This window comes from Falco rusticolus, chromosome 1 (assembly GCF_015220075.1).
Source record: "Falco rusticolus isolate bFalRus1 chromosome 1, bFalRus1.pri, whole genome shotgun sequence".
Lineage (NCBI taxonomy): Eukaryota > Metazoa > Chordata > Aves > Falconiformes > Falconidae > Falco > Falco rusticolus.
The window spans coordinates 27,490,469-27,507,376 of record NC_051187.1 but is presented as its reverse complement, the minus strand read 5'-3'; the positions used below and the strand labels follow the sequence as shown (position 1 = coordinate 27,507,376).

Below are 16,908 nucleotides of genomic sequence, written 5' to 3'. Positions count from 1 at the left end.
GCCAGCATGGTGGTGCTGAGACATGTAAGAACTACAAAATGCATTGCTTTTTTTTCCCCCAGAAATAGCAGAATCATTAGAAAGGCCAATATTAAACTAATTAGCGGCAATTTCTTCATTTGCTGTCATCTTGTATGAGTTGCACATTGCAAAAGGGAGACCTGGAAGCACAGGGAGTGTCACCCTGTGCAGAGCTGCCTCCTGCCTGCAGGGCTGCTGACAGAGCTGGGATCGAGGAATTGCTGGGAATTGCTGACAGCCTACGGGTGGCAAAGCAAACTGCTGATGTCAACCCCCATCCGGACACTTTGCATTCATCTGTGACAAGGAAAATGGTTCTTGCTGCAAGGCTTTGGTTTAAATTAGAAAAGAACGTAAAAAATCCAAAAGGCAAACCAAAGTGCTGAAAACTGCCCAATTTGCCTTTTCAAGCAGCCGCTGCACTGCGGCTTTCCCGGGAGGTCCAACGAGGTTGTGCGAATTAGTGCAAATTTCCCAGTCGAGCAAATTACTTCAAAATCACTGACGGAAAGGAGAGATTTGTTCACATACCTGTATAATTTTGCCACAGCCCTCTGATAACTGAGTAAGTTTCGATCTCTTCTAGGAAAGAAGATTGAGGCTGAAAAAAAGTGCTTTTTGTAAGTGTAGAGATAGGGAAGCTGGCAGGGTCTCCAGTGAGAAGACCCTAGCCATGGGGGTTGGGGGGGAGCTTCCACAGAGCTGCGGGGAAAGGAAAGACAGAAAGAGACTCGTGTCAAAGAAGCAAGTATTTTATTGTGTAAAAACCAAGCAGACATCGAATACGGCCTCCCACTGCCACACACACGGCAGTGCTGCCTTGCACGCCAGTGGTGTGTGCCCAGATGTCCCAAACAGGCAGGAACCGTGAAAGTACATACGGATCTGTTTTCAAATATCTACGGAATTATAAAAGCTTCAGAGCTCTGCTGTTGCTGGGTGTCACACCAAGAGCCAAAAGCATCCTTTGACCCTTCAGCTGATTTCTGAGCAGTGGTGCATGGGTTGAGATGTCTGGGCTGCACCTTCTGGGTTAAAAAGGGGTTTGGTGTTCCTCCAGCTCTTTATAGCGTGGCCTTCCCCTGGCCAGCACAGCACGTTATCAGGCATTTATGGCAGCCGCTGGGTTTTAATTACAGCACCAACTCCTGAGTCAAACAACTGCAGGAGAACAAGAAAGTCCCTTGTCCCCGCGGCTGGCCCTGAGCAAAGCTGTGGTAATGGAAACAGGGCAGGAGCACAAAGAAACCAAGGTATGTTTAGAAACAAAAAAAAAGTCCCATTGTCTGTAAAACCGTCGCATGACTTTTGGGGAGCCACTTTCAGTCTCGGCTTAAATTATGTGTTTCCTATCAGGTGCTCTTCCAAAGGAGCGGGGAAGCAGTTCGGTCGTGGCTCCCTGCTTGGTGCAGCACCGAGGCCAGTCGCTACAGTTTATTGAAACCAAGTCTGGAGAAAGTGGGACGTTTCATTATGCAAATTGTGCTTCCTGGAAAGAAATGTTTTATTAACACACGCTCCCTTCTTGTGTTGGCTTAGTCAATTTGGTCACAGCTTGACATCCAGTAAGTTAGTCTAAAGGCAATGGTTTTACAAAATGTTTTTCTAATCTATTTTAAACACTTAATTACAGTTGTGCTGCATTCATTAGGGACTTTGCTTTCAAACCTGGATTGCAGTAATAAATCCTAATTCTTGAAGCGTCAGTTGTGATACAGACATTGGATCCAAGTGGTTGTCAGAGGCACTTGCTAACTGGGAGAAACACGCCTGATCCAGGCGGGAGGCCCCTCCTCTGGCGAGGGTATGACCTCCAGCATCCAGCCAAAGTGAATGTCACATTAACCAAACCAGCACGGGCACCAGGAGGAGTGCTCAGCAGGGCTCAGGAAGATGTATCTTCTGGGTGGCAAGGTAGGAACTGGGGGACACTATTTTCAGGAAACCAGCATGCCAAGGGAACCCAGCAGTGTTGTGGTCAACTGTGGGGCTGGCCCCAGCACCAGCAGCATCCCCTTTGCCCACCCCTCTGCAGCTCCAAAGTGGGCAAGAAGAAGGCAAGGGGTCCCCAGTGCTGCATACCCTGCAGGGCATCCCTGGCACCATCCCAGCTGCAGCAGAGCAGGAAGCACAGTCGGGCACTGAGGCTGAAGCTGGGCCAGTGCCTCCCCTGCCCTGGACTGCTCTAGCATGCTGGACAGGGGACATGGGGACTCCCGCTGGCCTGGGGCACCCTGTCCTCATGCACACCACAGCATCAGTGCAAGCACTGCATGGGCTGGAGGGGCAGCGGCTTGGGGCCAGCACTGCAAACCTGCCACCACTGCTCTGAGCTAGTGCCAGGCAGCAGCTCAGTACAGTTACCTTAGTCTTTTCCCAGATACTTCCTCATGATGCTGGTGACATCGTCTTCCTTCCCTTCTGCTTCTGCCCGGTGGCTTGCCCCGCTGCTCTGGGTGCTGGCTTTGCTGCTGCAACCCTCCCCGTCCCCTCTCTGGGGCTGTGGCCGGCGTTTGATGCTGTCAGCGCTACAGGAGGAGAGGAAGGAGCCAGAGGATAAGGAGGAATCGGAGAGGTCCCCAGGGTCCTCCCGGGGGGCTGGGCTGCGCTTGACTGTGCCCTTTGTCTCGGAGGATGCTGAGCTGCCTGCTATAGCCTCATCCTCGAAGCGGACAGTGAGGGGCCGGTGGCCGTCCTTTCTGTCCCTCCCAGGCTTGGCCAGGCTGCTGGTGGAGCGGGATTTGCGAATAGCCGGGACGAAGTCATCGAAGTCGATGTTGGTTTTCCTCTCATAGTTGAGGGTGGGTATTCGCCAGCTGAAGGGGTAGCTGCTCCCCTTCCCCTCGCCCAGCCTGTCGCTGGATGGTGAGCCCAAGAGCCCCCCAGAGCCCCTTCCCACCTCCACATCTTCCACCGAAGGCTCCAGGCAGCTCCTCCAGGAGCTCGGCCGCGGTGTGCCCAGCACCTCCGTTCCTGCAGTTGAAGAGCCTGGCTGGCGGCCGGAGCCATCAAGGGTTTGCAGGAGGGAGTCATAGGAGCCGAACTTTGATGCTCTTCTCAGAGCTGGGGAGCGTGCCTGCTCAGCTGGTTCTGAGGCCATGCTCCGCAAGCTGGAGGAGCGCACAAGGCTGGTGCCTGCTTCTTCACCTTCCCTCAAGCTGGAGGAGCGCACAAGGCTGGTGCCTGCTTCTTCACCTTCCCTCAGCTGATTCCCATCCAGCTTCCCCAGGGAATCCTCCACCGCTGGGAAAGCTCTGCAGCGCCGCAGGGCTGCAGCACCCGTGGTGCGGTAAATGGGGAGGGGAGAGGTGTCACCCAGCGCCAGGTGCCCTTGCTCCCGTTCCACTCCCCGCTGCCGCCGCAGCTCCTCCACATACTCAGAGAGGGCAGCTGAGGAGCTGGGCACCATCCCTGACACTGGGGAGAGCCCTCTCCTCCTTGGCACCGTTGGAGACAGCGGGCTGGGGAACCTCGTGTCCGGGGCAGGGGAGGTCCTACGCCGCAGCACTGACGGGGACATCTCTCCTATCCTGTCCTCAGGCTTTTTTGGGCTCTCCAGCTCCTCTTCATCTGCCAGAGGTTTTCCGTACTCCCGTCTCCTAGCACCAAGCAAGGGACTCGTCATCCTCCCCAGATCCACAGGATCGATGGACCTGGCAGAACTCTGGGAAGAAGCCAGCCGGCTCAGCACTGGTTCCTTGGTGTCTCTGTTCACCCTAAAAAACAGATGTTGGCATTAGTTTAAGTTGCATGATTTCCAGTGTCCATAATGTCATTCAGCAAGGACAAGGCTGAGCAGCAAAAAGCCAGTATTGGCATGGTAGTCTCAGAATAAACTCCCTCTGCTACACTAAGCAGTTGGGCAATGCCCAAAGATTTTATCTTAAATAATTCTAGGTCAGCTAACCCTGCTATATCCACAGTGTAGGGTGTGTGGCGTGACCAACTTTATCTCTGCCAAACCAAGACATATCTCCAAATGTCCTTCTTTCTTGACAGATTATAGCAATATGTAGGATTTACTTTATTTCTGACAAAGCCAAAGGTTATTCACTAAAATTTTATGAAACCAGTTCACAGATAACCCTGAATACATCTTAACATTATTGCAGGGCATGTTTCAACCAGGCTGATGCTGTGGAGGGAGAAGGATTGTTGAACTGCAAGAGCCAAATGCCACCTGGCCAGGGGCTGCTCATTGACAAGTGACTGACAGAAGTGATGTGCGGAGATGGGACCCCTGCCCTGCAAACAAGGGCTGATACAGGAACCGTGTGGGCTCCACCTCCACTCACCAAAGAGGAGCCACACTGGTTACCGTCACAGCAGGACACCGTCCCCAGGACACACAGCCCTCAATCAGCAGGCTGGTGGCCAGTCTGCAGGGCTGGTTCAGCCAGAACATGGTGCCAGATTTGGGATGGCACTGGCTCAGCACAGGCAGAATGTTGCTCTTGCTACCAGGATTGCAGCTTGTGCAGAGTGCATATGTAGAGCAGCAGAAAGGGCAATAACAATAATAATGTTAATAATAGTAATGTTAACAATAATACTGTTAATGTTGTTAACACCAATACTAATACTACTAATAATGCACGCCCCTCTGTGCTGAGAGCAGAGTAGCACACAGCAGGTCTGCGGCTGGGACCAGCACATGGTGCTGAGAGGCGATGCCCAGGAGGAGCCCTGCCAGCCAGCTGCTTTTCCTGATTTAACCCCTGCTCCTCACCACAGAGCTGCAAGAGCTGCTTTGGGACCGCTGTGGTGACACTGTTCCCACCCCTGCAGCAGCCACTTGCTGAGCAGGACAGAGGCATGGTGGCATGGTGGCAGGAGCAAAAGATGGTCCTGCCTTCCCCCAAATCCTGCTTGTCCATCCCCAAAGCGTTTGATGGCATTGAGCACCCACAAGCCAGGACAGGAGCTTGGGAACATCTCCTTGGGCACCACAGGATGCCAATGTAGTGCCTGTTCAGCTTCTGAAGCTGCTCCCGAGCAGCCGGCTCCTGGCATGTGCAGGCTGCCAGAAAGGGCTTCTTTGCACCAAGCCTGTCCCCTTCCTTGTGCAGCTGATGCATGGAGATGAGGAGGGGCTGCAATCACCAGTGGGCTCAGTGACACTGAGCTCCCAGTGTGACACTTTACATCCCCCCCACCAGCACCTACGTTGGCTTGAAGGGCTGAAAAACTGGATTTTCTGCCTGTCCCACTGTAGGGAAAGACAAAGGGTCCTCTTTGCCAGGATAGATCTGAAGCGGAGCAGGCGCTCTGCTGAGCTGCACTGTGTCTCTCCTCGGTCCATCGCTTTAGATCAATGATAGCCAGTTACTATCTATAGGCTGCTCGCACGCAGCCGCTTGCCGGTGAGCTGGGGAGCGTAGGCGCCTGCGAGTGATGCGTTTTGACAAAGTCTGCACCCAGTGATGGCAGCTGCCAGCACTGTCGGCAGATTATCCCCACTCACAGATACCCCCACCATTGCTCAGCCAAGGGGGGTCTGGTATTGGCCTTAATGAGAAGGCTGTCGGGACTTGAATTTGTCTGAGAAAGAAAGGAGGAGGGAAAAAGACAGTGAAGGGCAGAGTAAAGCAGCAGAGCCTAAATATAAATACATCTCTTGGAGGCCAGCAGGCTTTGAGATGCGGAAGCAGTGGTCAAGTTTTACATCACTGGTAATGAAGCATCCTGCCCTGGGAATGCTGGTGTTGCCATGGGAACGGGGAGAGAGCAGATAATCCAGCCACCATGCGGGACTGGTTCGGACCAGGCTCTGCTGACCCGTGAAATAATTTACGTGCCGAGATGGGTTGAAGGCAAACTCCACGGCTGGGAAACACAAGTGACTGCAGGAATGATGGGGTCATGGAGGGCCTTCAGGTCCCCCGTGCCCACTGGCACAGCCCAGGGCACAGGGGTGCCTGCCTGGCCCCAGCACTAACCTCCATGCCACGCGCCTGTAGCTCATTAAAAGAGCCTAACCCACTGGATTATTTAATGCAAAATGAATTAACCAGAGATTTAAACTCCCTCAAACACAGCAACCTGCAGCATTACCCCATGCCACAGCACCTGATGTTGCTGAACCATCGGAGCTGATTAATAGTTTGAGACATTTCGATAAAGCTGGTTTTTATGAACCTAAATTGCATCTTACCTAAATAGCTGGTGTAATCCTTCCAAGAGAACTTGTACGGAAATTGCTCCAATCACTCTCCACGTTTCCAAATAATACTGTAAACTGACTGCTGCATGACCGGCTTTCATAAATTAAACAGCCAGCTTCAATGTTTTTATTTGGTTTTTAAGGCTGAGATAAAAGTGAGCTGGAGAGGTAAGAAACACTAATGGACTGTGAACATGAACAATTTACACGCCACTATTTATTGTCCTGTTCGGTATGATGGACAGTTAGCATTTTTATGAAAATCTTTAGAGCCTGAAATGGAGTGAAAGCTGCAAACACGGGATTTCCTCCAGCTCCCATGGCTAGTAAGAGTCCGGCTGCCGAGGCCCTGCAGCCCCCTGGGTCCAAGCAGGGACCATCTGCGTAATGGAGCATCTCATGCCCACGCTCTCCATGTCCTGGTTTTCAGCAAAATAGCTGAAGTCCAAAACCACCCCCTCCATCCTTGTCTGTCCCAACAGTTCGTATTAGCCACATTCATTAAGTGAAACCCGACTGCACATGCCAGGGAAAGGGCTGGTTCCTCTGGGGAAGCCGCAGTTCTCCGGACACGGCTCATCAGCCCATGGTCAGTGCATGCGGTGCCAGCGCCGGCACATTGGTGCCAGGGTTGTGGTGTGTTAACCCCGAGCAGCATCAGCTGCCTGGTGAGCACATGTGGGGCCTGATTGCATTTTAAATGAAAATGTAAATGAATTTTAAATTAAAATGTTTATACTAGTAGCAAAAGCACCGTGTGGTGGGGAAACACTACATGAATATCTCCACTTTTGATGCTTTTCCTCTTGCTTTCCAGCACCTAAAACACTCAGGTCCTTCCAGCAACACCCATTATTTCTTCCCTTCCTAGGAAGCCAAAACCTGCTTTGCCCACCTCTGGAGACCCCCACATGACAGCTTCAAGCTGCTGCCCACCCCAGCACCAGCCACCGCTGTGGTGTGCCCAGCACATGTGGGAGCACCAGCCCCTGCTCCTCTGCCACAGGTGCCCTGAAATCACACTCAATTTCAACTAATTACTTTCAGGAAAAGGAGCCTGGGGACCACAATGTAATTTCTCCTATGCAACAAGTTTCCGATGGAACAAGCCCAGAGGCTGGAGCTGGTGCTACTGCTGGGCTGCCATACCCTGTCACTGGTCAAGCTGTGCCCACCGCGGTAGCAGCACCCTATCCTCATCATGTGCTCCTTTAACCATACCCTGATGGCTATCAAAAAAGAAAAAGAAACAACCCAAAAATCATGGCTAATCTTCTCTTGGCCATACTCAAGCCTTCTCACAAGGCAGAGCACAAGTGTGAGATGGTCCTGTCCCATCCTGCAGCATCCTCTGGCTAATCCCAGGCTAAGGGCTGATGTGTTGGCAACAACTCCCAGGGCTTGGAATAACCCTTGGGAGCCCCGGCAGCCCCGGTGGTGGGTGATGCTGGAGGGGGCAGGACCGTGAGCACACTGCAGCTGCCCAGCAAAACTCCGCTCCTTGCCTCAGCATCAGAGGAGATGGTTTTCCTGAGCCAAAAGCAAAAGCAGGGGCCCAATGCAGAACTCGGAAGGCATCTGTAAGCCAAACAGAGTTCTGCAATATGCCATTCACACCAAAGCAAATGACATACAACAATAATTAGTGAAGATTACATAGCAATTAACATGATTACAATTACGCTAGTTGAAATAATTTATACAATAAAATCCACACATGCATTGCAACACATGACCAGGAATGAAAGTGTGGCTCAGATGCTTTTCCTGGTAGCTCATAAATAAAGCCAAGACAACTCCATTTCAGCGAGAGAAAAAAGACTGGCCTAATTTCTGTCAGAAGAGGATTTTCTTGTCACGCCGTCATCTACAGAAGAGCTCCCAGTTTCCCATATAATGATTTGCTCTTGACATGATAATGTTTAAAAATAAACGTGTCGGATCCCCACCAGCCTTGGCACTTGGGCTCCTGATTTTGTGAACTGAAGCAGAAGGGGGAGGATGCCGGGGTGATGCCAGAGCTGTGGATGCTGCGGTGCCATGGGATGCAGGGACTGAGAGGCAGGGCCCTGTGCCGCGGGTCCATTCCCTGCCTGCACTGCGGGACCAGCCCCTCTACCGCAATGCAACCCTGCCCTGCCTGGCGAGGGGCAGAAGAAACGCATACAATTTTGAGTTGTCTTCTTAATAAAAATAATGATAGCTTATTCCAGCTCTGCAATGTGTCATATTTACTGAGTCTTAGCCCTGCTGGCCACCATTTTGTACAAGCATTTAGATAGCAGAGAATTAAAGAAAACGTTAATCAAATCTCTCATTCCTGTACGCCACACTGATGATAACAGCCTTCTGTGCTTTCCTCTGGCTTTTGGCAGCTGTTTGTTCAGCAAATATCCCATATGTAGTGCCGAGAAGCGAATGCTAGGACGATTCATTTTTCATTACTGGGTGCTTGTGTAAGACAAAGGAATCTTAATAAGGAAGAGCTCGTTTCGCTGATCTCATTTTTATTACCTTACCAGTCTCATTGTCTGTTTGTTTGCATTTCATATAGCCTCCTTGCTAATATTTCCATCTTAGATTAGCTGAAGCCAAACACTGCTACTGCACCAGGATTTGTAATTCAGCCCTTCATGACCCCAGGATGGAGGCGGATTGTCACACTATTTCCAGGCACAAATTGCCTGTCACAATGGCCATGGTCAGTCCAGCCTCCATACCTGCCCTTTTACTATAAATCCAGTGTATTGCACATCAGAAATATTACATTAGCCGTAAGTCTTGTTGTGCTGCCATTCATCTATGCTTAGAGTTGGGTCATTCAGACCAAAGACTCCTAAGCAGTATTTAGGAAATACTTCACTGATGGGTGCTGGGGTGCGGTGTGGGGTCCCAGAGGAGCTCGACTGGCTGCTGTCAGAGCTCTCACCCATCACCTCCCCACGGGTCCCTGCCAGACTGCTCTTAAACTCTGCCTTTTATCAGCAATGGACTGCTTCAAACCGCTGCAGCATACCCAAGGTGTCCGCTGCCAGGAGAACTTGCTCTTCAGAAAACTAATTCCGGCAATAGTTATTTTACTGTACAAAGCAGGTGAATGCAGTGGGAACAGATCTCACCAGAACCAGAGCAGGGAGTTTAATGCTAATGTCTGCAATGAAATGGCAGTATGCAAACCCTATCAAACGCTCTCAGCTTGGAGCATCTGCCTATGGACCTGCACACAAGCAGGGAGCAAGGGGATGCTGCAGTGAGCTGTACTTAGCATCAGCCCGGCCCTCACCCTGGTTCTGGGGGAAATGGGGGGAAAAGCTGGGAAAATAGTGATGTATGTCCTGATACAACATCCCTGGGAAAGCAGTGTGGCAGGGAGGCCCCGCGTCAGGCTGCAGGCAGGGGTACTGACAGCCCTGCCTGCCCTGAATTCGGCTGGCCTATCTTTGCACCTGTGTCCACTGCAGGCTGACACCACGTCCCATGTCAATCGATGTTATAGGTCATGCATTATGCAAAAAAAATGTGCTTTTCTTTGTTAGAAAGCTAGCGTTCTGCAGATCTTTGCATGCAAAATAGAGAAATCACCTTCCCTCCATGGGGATGATGTTGTCTGGAGCCACTTCAGCCCTGCATGGCTCCTGGCCCCAGGACTCCAAGCTCCATCTCTGCTCCATCTCTGCTCTCCCAAGCCTCCAAAGAGACCCAACGCTCTCCTCCATCCCCATCACCTCCCTTCTGAGATGCACCTACCAGGCCCTGATTTACAGGGCTTTTCAAAACTCATCCTGGCAATTGCTATGGTGCTGGGGATGGCTGTAAAACAGAGCTTTGTCTGTGGGCTGGAGGGTCCTTCTGACGGGCAGCTGGGCAACATGGCTCCAGTTCGGGCTGGGCACGTGGGCACCCACTCAGCCCCGAGAAGCCCTGCTGCCGAGCACCCTGGAGTGGCTCTGCAGGAGCTGAGCAGAGACAGTTTGGCCATGCAAGTGCTTAGGCCATTCTCCAACTCCCTCACAGCCCATTAGCATTACTGTCAAAAATTAACATATTTTATATTAGAACTGTATAAATGCAGACTGTTTCCTCACCAGTGAAAGGCAAGCATATGGCATACAAATCCTCAAATAGGCTGCATCGCCTCTTTAAATTATCTCTAGAGAATACATCAAGGGATATTATACTGCTTGAAGCATGTTTTTGATGTAGCGACTTTCATCTAGCATTTCACTGATCCTGGTGTGGCAGCGACTACCTTCCTTGATTTGATATTTTGACCTTAAATACCACGGACCCCCTGAGCTCCTTTCCACATGTCCTGAACGGAGCACAGCCAAAGTACCCACCATCCCTGGCCCAGCATCTGCACCATCTCTCGGTGAACCACAGGGGCTTCCCTGTCCCCAAGCAGGTGCAGGCATTGCAGCGGTGCCACCATGGTGCTCCTCGCTGTGCCATGGGATCCCTCTTGATTTTTTCCACAGGAAAATAAAAGCCAAAGAGAGCAAGTGGGAGCCCCTGAGGATACATAGCGGTTTGGGATACTCAGCTCTGCTGAGGGAGTTATGGGGTCCACGCTCTGCGTGTGTTCTCCCTGTTCAAAGGGCCACAAGCAGCCACTGCCCCTGGCAGGCAGCAGGCAGGGGAGCAGGCAGCACCTTCCACCAGGCTGCAGGGTCTGCCCATGCAGAAGCTTCTTGTGACAGGAGAGCAGCTCCGGGGCTGACAGCTCCTTGCCTTGACACCCCAACGGGGCAGGATGCCCACAGCTACCTCTCTGCGCCTGAACACTGAGAAACCAGTGCTGTCAGCAGCTTACTCCTGCCTCTCACACTTCTTTAAAAAAAAGATTAAAATACAGCAGGGTTTAAAATATCTTTGTGATGGCTTGCTCCTGCAAGACATTTTTCTACCATCCATACATCTGCAAGATGCTGGAGCTGGCATCAAGCACCTGTGTTTTCCCTGGAGGAAAGCGGCGTCGGGTGCCCCGTGCAGGGAGAGCAGCCGTGCATCTGTCACTGCCAGAGGTGGCTGTGCCCAGGACAGGCTGGGGGTCCCTTACCTCGGGCCTTGGGTGCTGCGGCTGCTGACGGACTGTGCCAAAAGGCTCCCAGACATGTTGGAACCCACCAGGGAAGACCAGCCTGTGGATGAACCTGGCCAGGACTTGACGCTCTCTGCAGGCTCCAGACTGAGTGTGGAGCCAACACTGGAGCAGGCATCCCTGTGGGGAGAGGAGATACCCCGTTAGCTCTGCAAGCACAGGCAAGAGGGCTGGTCACACTGGGAAGGGGTCCTGGGGCACGTGTGAAGCACAGACCGGGGGGCTCCTTCACAGCTCCAGTAACGGCAGCTCCAGCTGGTAGGCTCTGCTCTGGCTGTTTTGGAGCACTGGCACAGGTCGGGTAACAGATAACCTGGTCCTTGGGCCAGCACTGCTGCCATTAACTGCTTCCCTCGGTTTTATAGGTGCCCTGTAGCCAGTGGGCAGGAAAACCTCGCTGCTGCCTGCAGTGCCCTGGGACTGGAGCTGCAGTGATAGAGCTGGTATGACCCCAGGTACCCCACTGTGCCCTACGCGCCCCTGGGCTCCCCCGGGCCTGGAGCTACCCCTGCCCACCCATCGGGAACCCCCAGACCAGCTGTAGCAGATGAAATTCTTTAGGATCTCAGTTTTCCTTCAAAGTCACAGATCAGCTTCATATTCTCAAAGTGCAGCCTGGGGGAGTGAGAGCATCTCGCTGGTTTAACAGACAGAGCTCAAAGGGAAAGCGAGTGGGTCAACAGGCGCAGGGGCACAAGAAGCCAGCGCATCCGAAAGCCCCTCTCCCTGCCCTCGGCAGGCTGCAGGCAGCTGGTGGTCAGTGACCACGGCACAGCCAGGCGCAGGCTCCTGCCCTTCAGCCAGCAGCTCCCCAGGGCTCGCTCACTCCCCTTGCTGTCTGCGCGCTGCAAGGGACAGAACAAAAGGGTCAGCACAGCGATGGCTTGCACAGCCTCCCCAAAGCCGCCACACGGGTCTGACAAGATGAAGAAATTCCCAGGCCAGCTGCACCAAAGCCGGCTGCTCTGGGGGCTGACACGAGCAGAGCAGGGTTTGGCCTGAGCCAGGCAACATCGCTCCCCGCAGCCCGGGCAGAGCTGCGGCAGGGAGCGGGGCGGGGGCAGTGCCAGCACGTCGCGTGGCTGGAGACCCCCTGACCTGCTCCCTGCACCGGCCAGGCCCTGGGCTGCAAAAGGGACCCGGTGCATGCACCCCCGTAGTCATCAGGGCTGCTGCAGCGTACGTGGCATTTGCACTCGCAGCACATCTCTGGGGTGCCCGCACCGGGGAAGGGCAGGTAGCACCGCGCACCGCACCGCACCGCCTCCCAGCCCGCAGCAGCTGCGGAGGTCCCTGCTGGGAAGCGCTTCTCACCTCCTGCTAATGTGTCAATTGTGTTGGAAATCACTTTTGTTTTACAAAGGAGTGAATTTCTGAGCTCGTGGTTTCTATCTCACCCTTCCCTGGTTTAATCACTACATAAAGAAAATCTCTCTCACTGCATGGTGACAAGCACATCTCTGCTTTTTTTTTTTTTTTAATGCATTTATCTACTTTGTCTCCATTTGTCACTATGCCCCTTTAGCAGTGTAGCAGAGGGGAAAATTGAAGGGCTGTAGAAATAACACCTGAAAAATTCATTTGAATTTTTTTCTCATTTTTTGGTAGTAAAATCCTCTACCTAATACAGCCAGCTTCACTGGTTCCTCCAGGCCCCCAGCTCCTGTGGCTGATCAAAGCACAGGATTTTCAATCAATAAACCCAGTACTGGGGCACCTGCTGACACACAGCTGCATGCCGTGCTGCTAGGGACAGGAGCTTGCTCTGTGAACGGAGTGGTTTCCACCCCTTTTGCTTACTTTAAGCTGGGCCGCACGTTATGATTTTAAGGGTGACACTTTTTTTGTGAAACCTTCCCTTAATATGAGGTTCCTGGTTCGTAAACGTGTGCTGCTGCACCAAAAATGTGCGAAGATGCAGATGTGCAGCTACAGCCACCCTGGCATCACCCTTGCACAACGCAGCATCCTTCCCCACCACAAAGCATCTGACCCTGCCCCTCTGCAGCCCCTTGCAGCCCCTCGCCTCACCTCTCCGCATCGCTCTCATCGCTGGATTTCAGCTCCTCCAAGGCCACCTGCAGATCGGCAATGCGCCGGATGGAGGTCCCCAGGTCGGCTTGCAGGACCTGCCGCACCTCTGCCAGCTCCGCCAGCTGCTGCTCCTGCATGGACGGCACTGGGTTAGCACCGGCACCCCAGCATGGCACCCCAAACTGTGGAGCAGGCGAGCGAGGCACCTGATAAAGGTGTGTGTCCCCCTGCTCTCTGTGCTCTGCCAGGGCTTGCTACCTCCCACTGCGCTCTGCTACACGTGTGATAGCTTGTAAAATGCAACTTCCTCCAACAGGAGAGAGGCAAAGGAAGCTGAACCCTCCGTGACTGAGCACCACCTCCCACAATGGAAAAAGGCTCAGAGGAGGCGAGCCAAATATCCCAAGTACAGGGAAGAATGTAAGGAGCCACCAGCAATTTCTGTGCAGAAACTGAACTGAACTCCGGGGAGGGGAGGGTGACCTCGGTTGTAAGCACATGGCTGTACCAAGGCACCACCAGATTGTACTAACAGCCTTCCTGGAGATTGTTAGTAAAGAATAATTTCTTCCTGAGCCAGCCAGACCACCATGGGGGAAGCATATATACGGCTCAGCCCAACAAAAAGTATATAAAACCTGGAGAAGTAAAAAAAAACCATCTTTGAAGAGAGCAACAGGCCTGAGCTGGCTTCAGCCCACACATCCGCTCCTGCAGCTGGGGATGTCCAGTGCCATGGCGGTGAGTGTACAGAGACCTGGGCTGGGCATCGCATCTTTGTATCACGTTGGTGAATCACATTGGGTGAATGTTGCAGTTGTTGTACTGTACCCATGGTGTGCTTTCAGTGCACTGCTGTATTGCTCTGCTAAATCAAAATGTAATGCTGATATACCAAATGATTAAGTCTGATATTAAACATTAACCTCCCTGCCCCATGTGGAACATGTAAAAGCAGCTGGTGTGAAAGCACCACGTTGCTGCCAGGGACAGAGTGGGGCACAGACCGCAGGGATGCTCCTGGGTGTTTCAGGGCTGCTCCTCCACTCACACACACTACACACCTGCCTGGAAACAAAGCTCTTTCCAGAAACGCTGGAGCTGATGAGAAAAAACAGAAAATCTATTCATAATTTAAACTACAAGGAGGAAAAGCTGGATAAGCCGCACAACCCGCATGGCTCCATGGACCCAGCATCACCTGTAGCCGGGCAGCCTCATGGCACACCGAGGACGCCGACCAGGCACTGCTCACCCACCGTGGCTGAGCACCACCATGCTCATGAGATTCCAAGACCTTTCAGCTAGGAAGGAAATCTTTGTGCCATTTTCTAAACCATCACACGGCAGAGAGAGGAGGAGAGTGAGCGTGAGCTGCAAATTCACCGTGATTGAAGCCGCCAGCTGTAAAATTGCCATCTCAGTGGCGACAAGGTGAGAGATGATTTGCAATGCGGGCTGCGACAGGCCGTGGCGCAGGAGCCGGCAGACTGTCAGAGTAAATAATGAAAGCCCTGGAATCACCAGGCACACAGGCCTGAGGGGAAGAGCATTTCAGTTCATAAAAACATGCAAAGAAATATCCCAGTTTGGGTTGCACAGCATCACAGTTGCTTTTGCAAATGTGTCGATATTGGTAAAAACCTGAATGCTGCCAAGAAGCTTTCTGAAACTCTGTGCTTCTGAGCCCTTTGCTGCCTTCCTGGTTCAGGTGAATGTAGAGGGTGCGAAGGACCCATTCATTGTGGAAGCTGCTCCGAGTTGTGCGGGGATGGTCCACTGCCCGGGGAGTGGAGATGCTCCCCTCACCAGGGCTGATGCTGCAAACAGCCAGGGGCTTGGGAGGGAGCACAGGGTGAAACACTAGCCCCCGAGAGGAGAAAAGCCTAAGAAGAGTGAGCTCCAAGCTCCGGCTGGCTACGTGCCTCTATTAGTGACTGCGAGACCAGGCAGCAAAACAACTGCTAAAGAGCTCAACCCTTCAAACAGGTTGATAAGAGTCTCTATTGAACTACTTCCTTGGCTGCAGGATATGGTGCAAATTAAATATACTTCAGTGGCTGCATTTAATTCCTTTCTTCCTTTCTGCTATTATTAACCTGACAGTGACTGGCGGGGAGGCAGCTGGGCACACAGTAGGGTGTGACCCCTCCAGCACCCAGACCCCGCTTCCTCTAGCCACTGACAAATGAAATCCCCTGGGCACAGCTGCGAGAGCAGCAGACAGCATGTCCCGGCGGCTAGTGGGGTCTCTCCGGCCCCACTGCCTTCTGCATGACAGCCACAGGCATGGCTAAAGAAACAGGACCACCACGGGGCTCCAGCCTTGCTCTCCCCAGGGATGCCACAGTCCCTGGGCACCCCTGGTCCATGGCACCCACGCTGCATGGTGGGGAGCAGCCCAGCTCCCCCGGGGATGCCGCAGTCCCTGGGTACCCCTGGTCCATGGCACCCACACTGTGTGGTGGGGAGGAGCCTCTGGCCTAGGATGGGGCTGCGCAGGGCACTGGGGTGACTTTGGGAACTGCACAGCCTTGGGCTCTACGCACTGCGGGTAACCTTGGGGTCCCCTGCCCACACGCCAGCCGAGTGGCAATGTGAACATAAGCCTGAAAATACCTGTTTCTTAATAAGATTTGACACTGCTAAGCGCAGTGATGTTGCTAAACAGACTTCTTCCAGCAGAGGTACTATCACCACCGCCATCGCCCCAGGTACCCAGACTGATGAAATGCAGAGGAAAGCACCAGTCACATTCAAAGAACAACCTGGGGCTACTCCACGCTCGCTCTTTGCCAAGTGGCTTGCACAAGCCTATACAGAAAGCAAATTTTAGCTCTTGGGGCTCAAGTGTTACTGTAAAATGAATTCTGGTGATACAAATCTGCAACAAGATGATGTGGGGAAGAGAAACAGTACCACTCAGTTTCTGTGCCCTGTCTTTTGGCATGGGCTCAGCATATCCACAGCTCCCAAGGATGCTGCAGCCAGCAAGGAAGAGGAGGAGGAGGAGGCCAGCAGAGCTGTGGCTGGCCAGGGGAAGCACAAGGGGAAATGCTCTGAGTGAATGTGCTGCTCAGTATTTTGGGCTCAAAACAGTGCAAAGTAGAAAGGTTCATTTACGGAGCCACAGAGCAGCTAGGTCAGTCAGCCCTGTGCTCATAAGGACAGCACTGCAGTGGGGAGGGGGCTGCAAACCCCCTGTCCCACCCACCCCAGCGCTCAATCCCTGATCTTGTGCACAGAAGCACTTCATGTTTTACTCTGCACCGTACAATTGTCTCAAGGAAAGGAATAATTATGTCAATATAATTAATTTCAAATGTGAAAAACCTATCTTCGTAATACAAACTGACAAGAATGGTCCCAGCATCAGGCCACTGTTATCCCACGGAACTATTAGACACCTTTGACACATGTTGTTTCAATCTAAATGTAAATGCAAGAAGCATTTCCCTTTTAATACAGTAATTGGCCTGAGCATTTACATCCTCGCTCAGGATGAACTGCCAAGTCTTGCCAGCTTTTTGTTTTCTCTGAGCAGAAAAGGGGCGGGGGAAAGGGAGAATATATTTATTGAGAAAACTCA

At 52.5% G+C, this 16,908-nt stretch overlaps 1 protein-coding gene across 1 annotated transcript in view; it reads right to left on the bottom strand.

The window, feature by feature from the left end:
* Nucleotides 1-757: 757 nt before the first annotated feature.
* The window catches only part of MYO18B (myosin XVIIIB), a 74,234-nt gene continuing 58,083 nt past the window's right edge, over nt 758-16,908 (bottom strand). The window contains exons 37-39 of the mRNA XM_037375271.1: nt 13,317-13,450; nt 11,244-11,405; nt 758-3,737 (exon numbers count right to left, since the gene is read on the bottom strand). Coding sequence (XP_037231168.1) covers nt 2,387-3,737; nt 11,244-11,405; nt 13,317-13,450 — 1,647 coding nt within the window. The 3' untranslated portion in view covers nt 758-2,386. The remainder of the gene's footprint in view (nt 3,738-11,243; nt 11,406-13,316; nt 13,451-16,908) is intronic.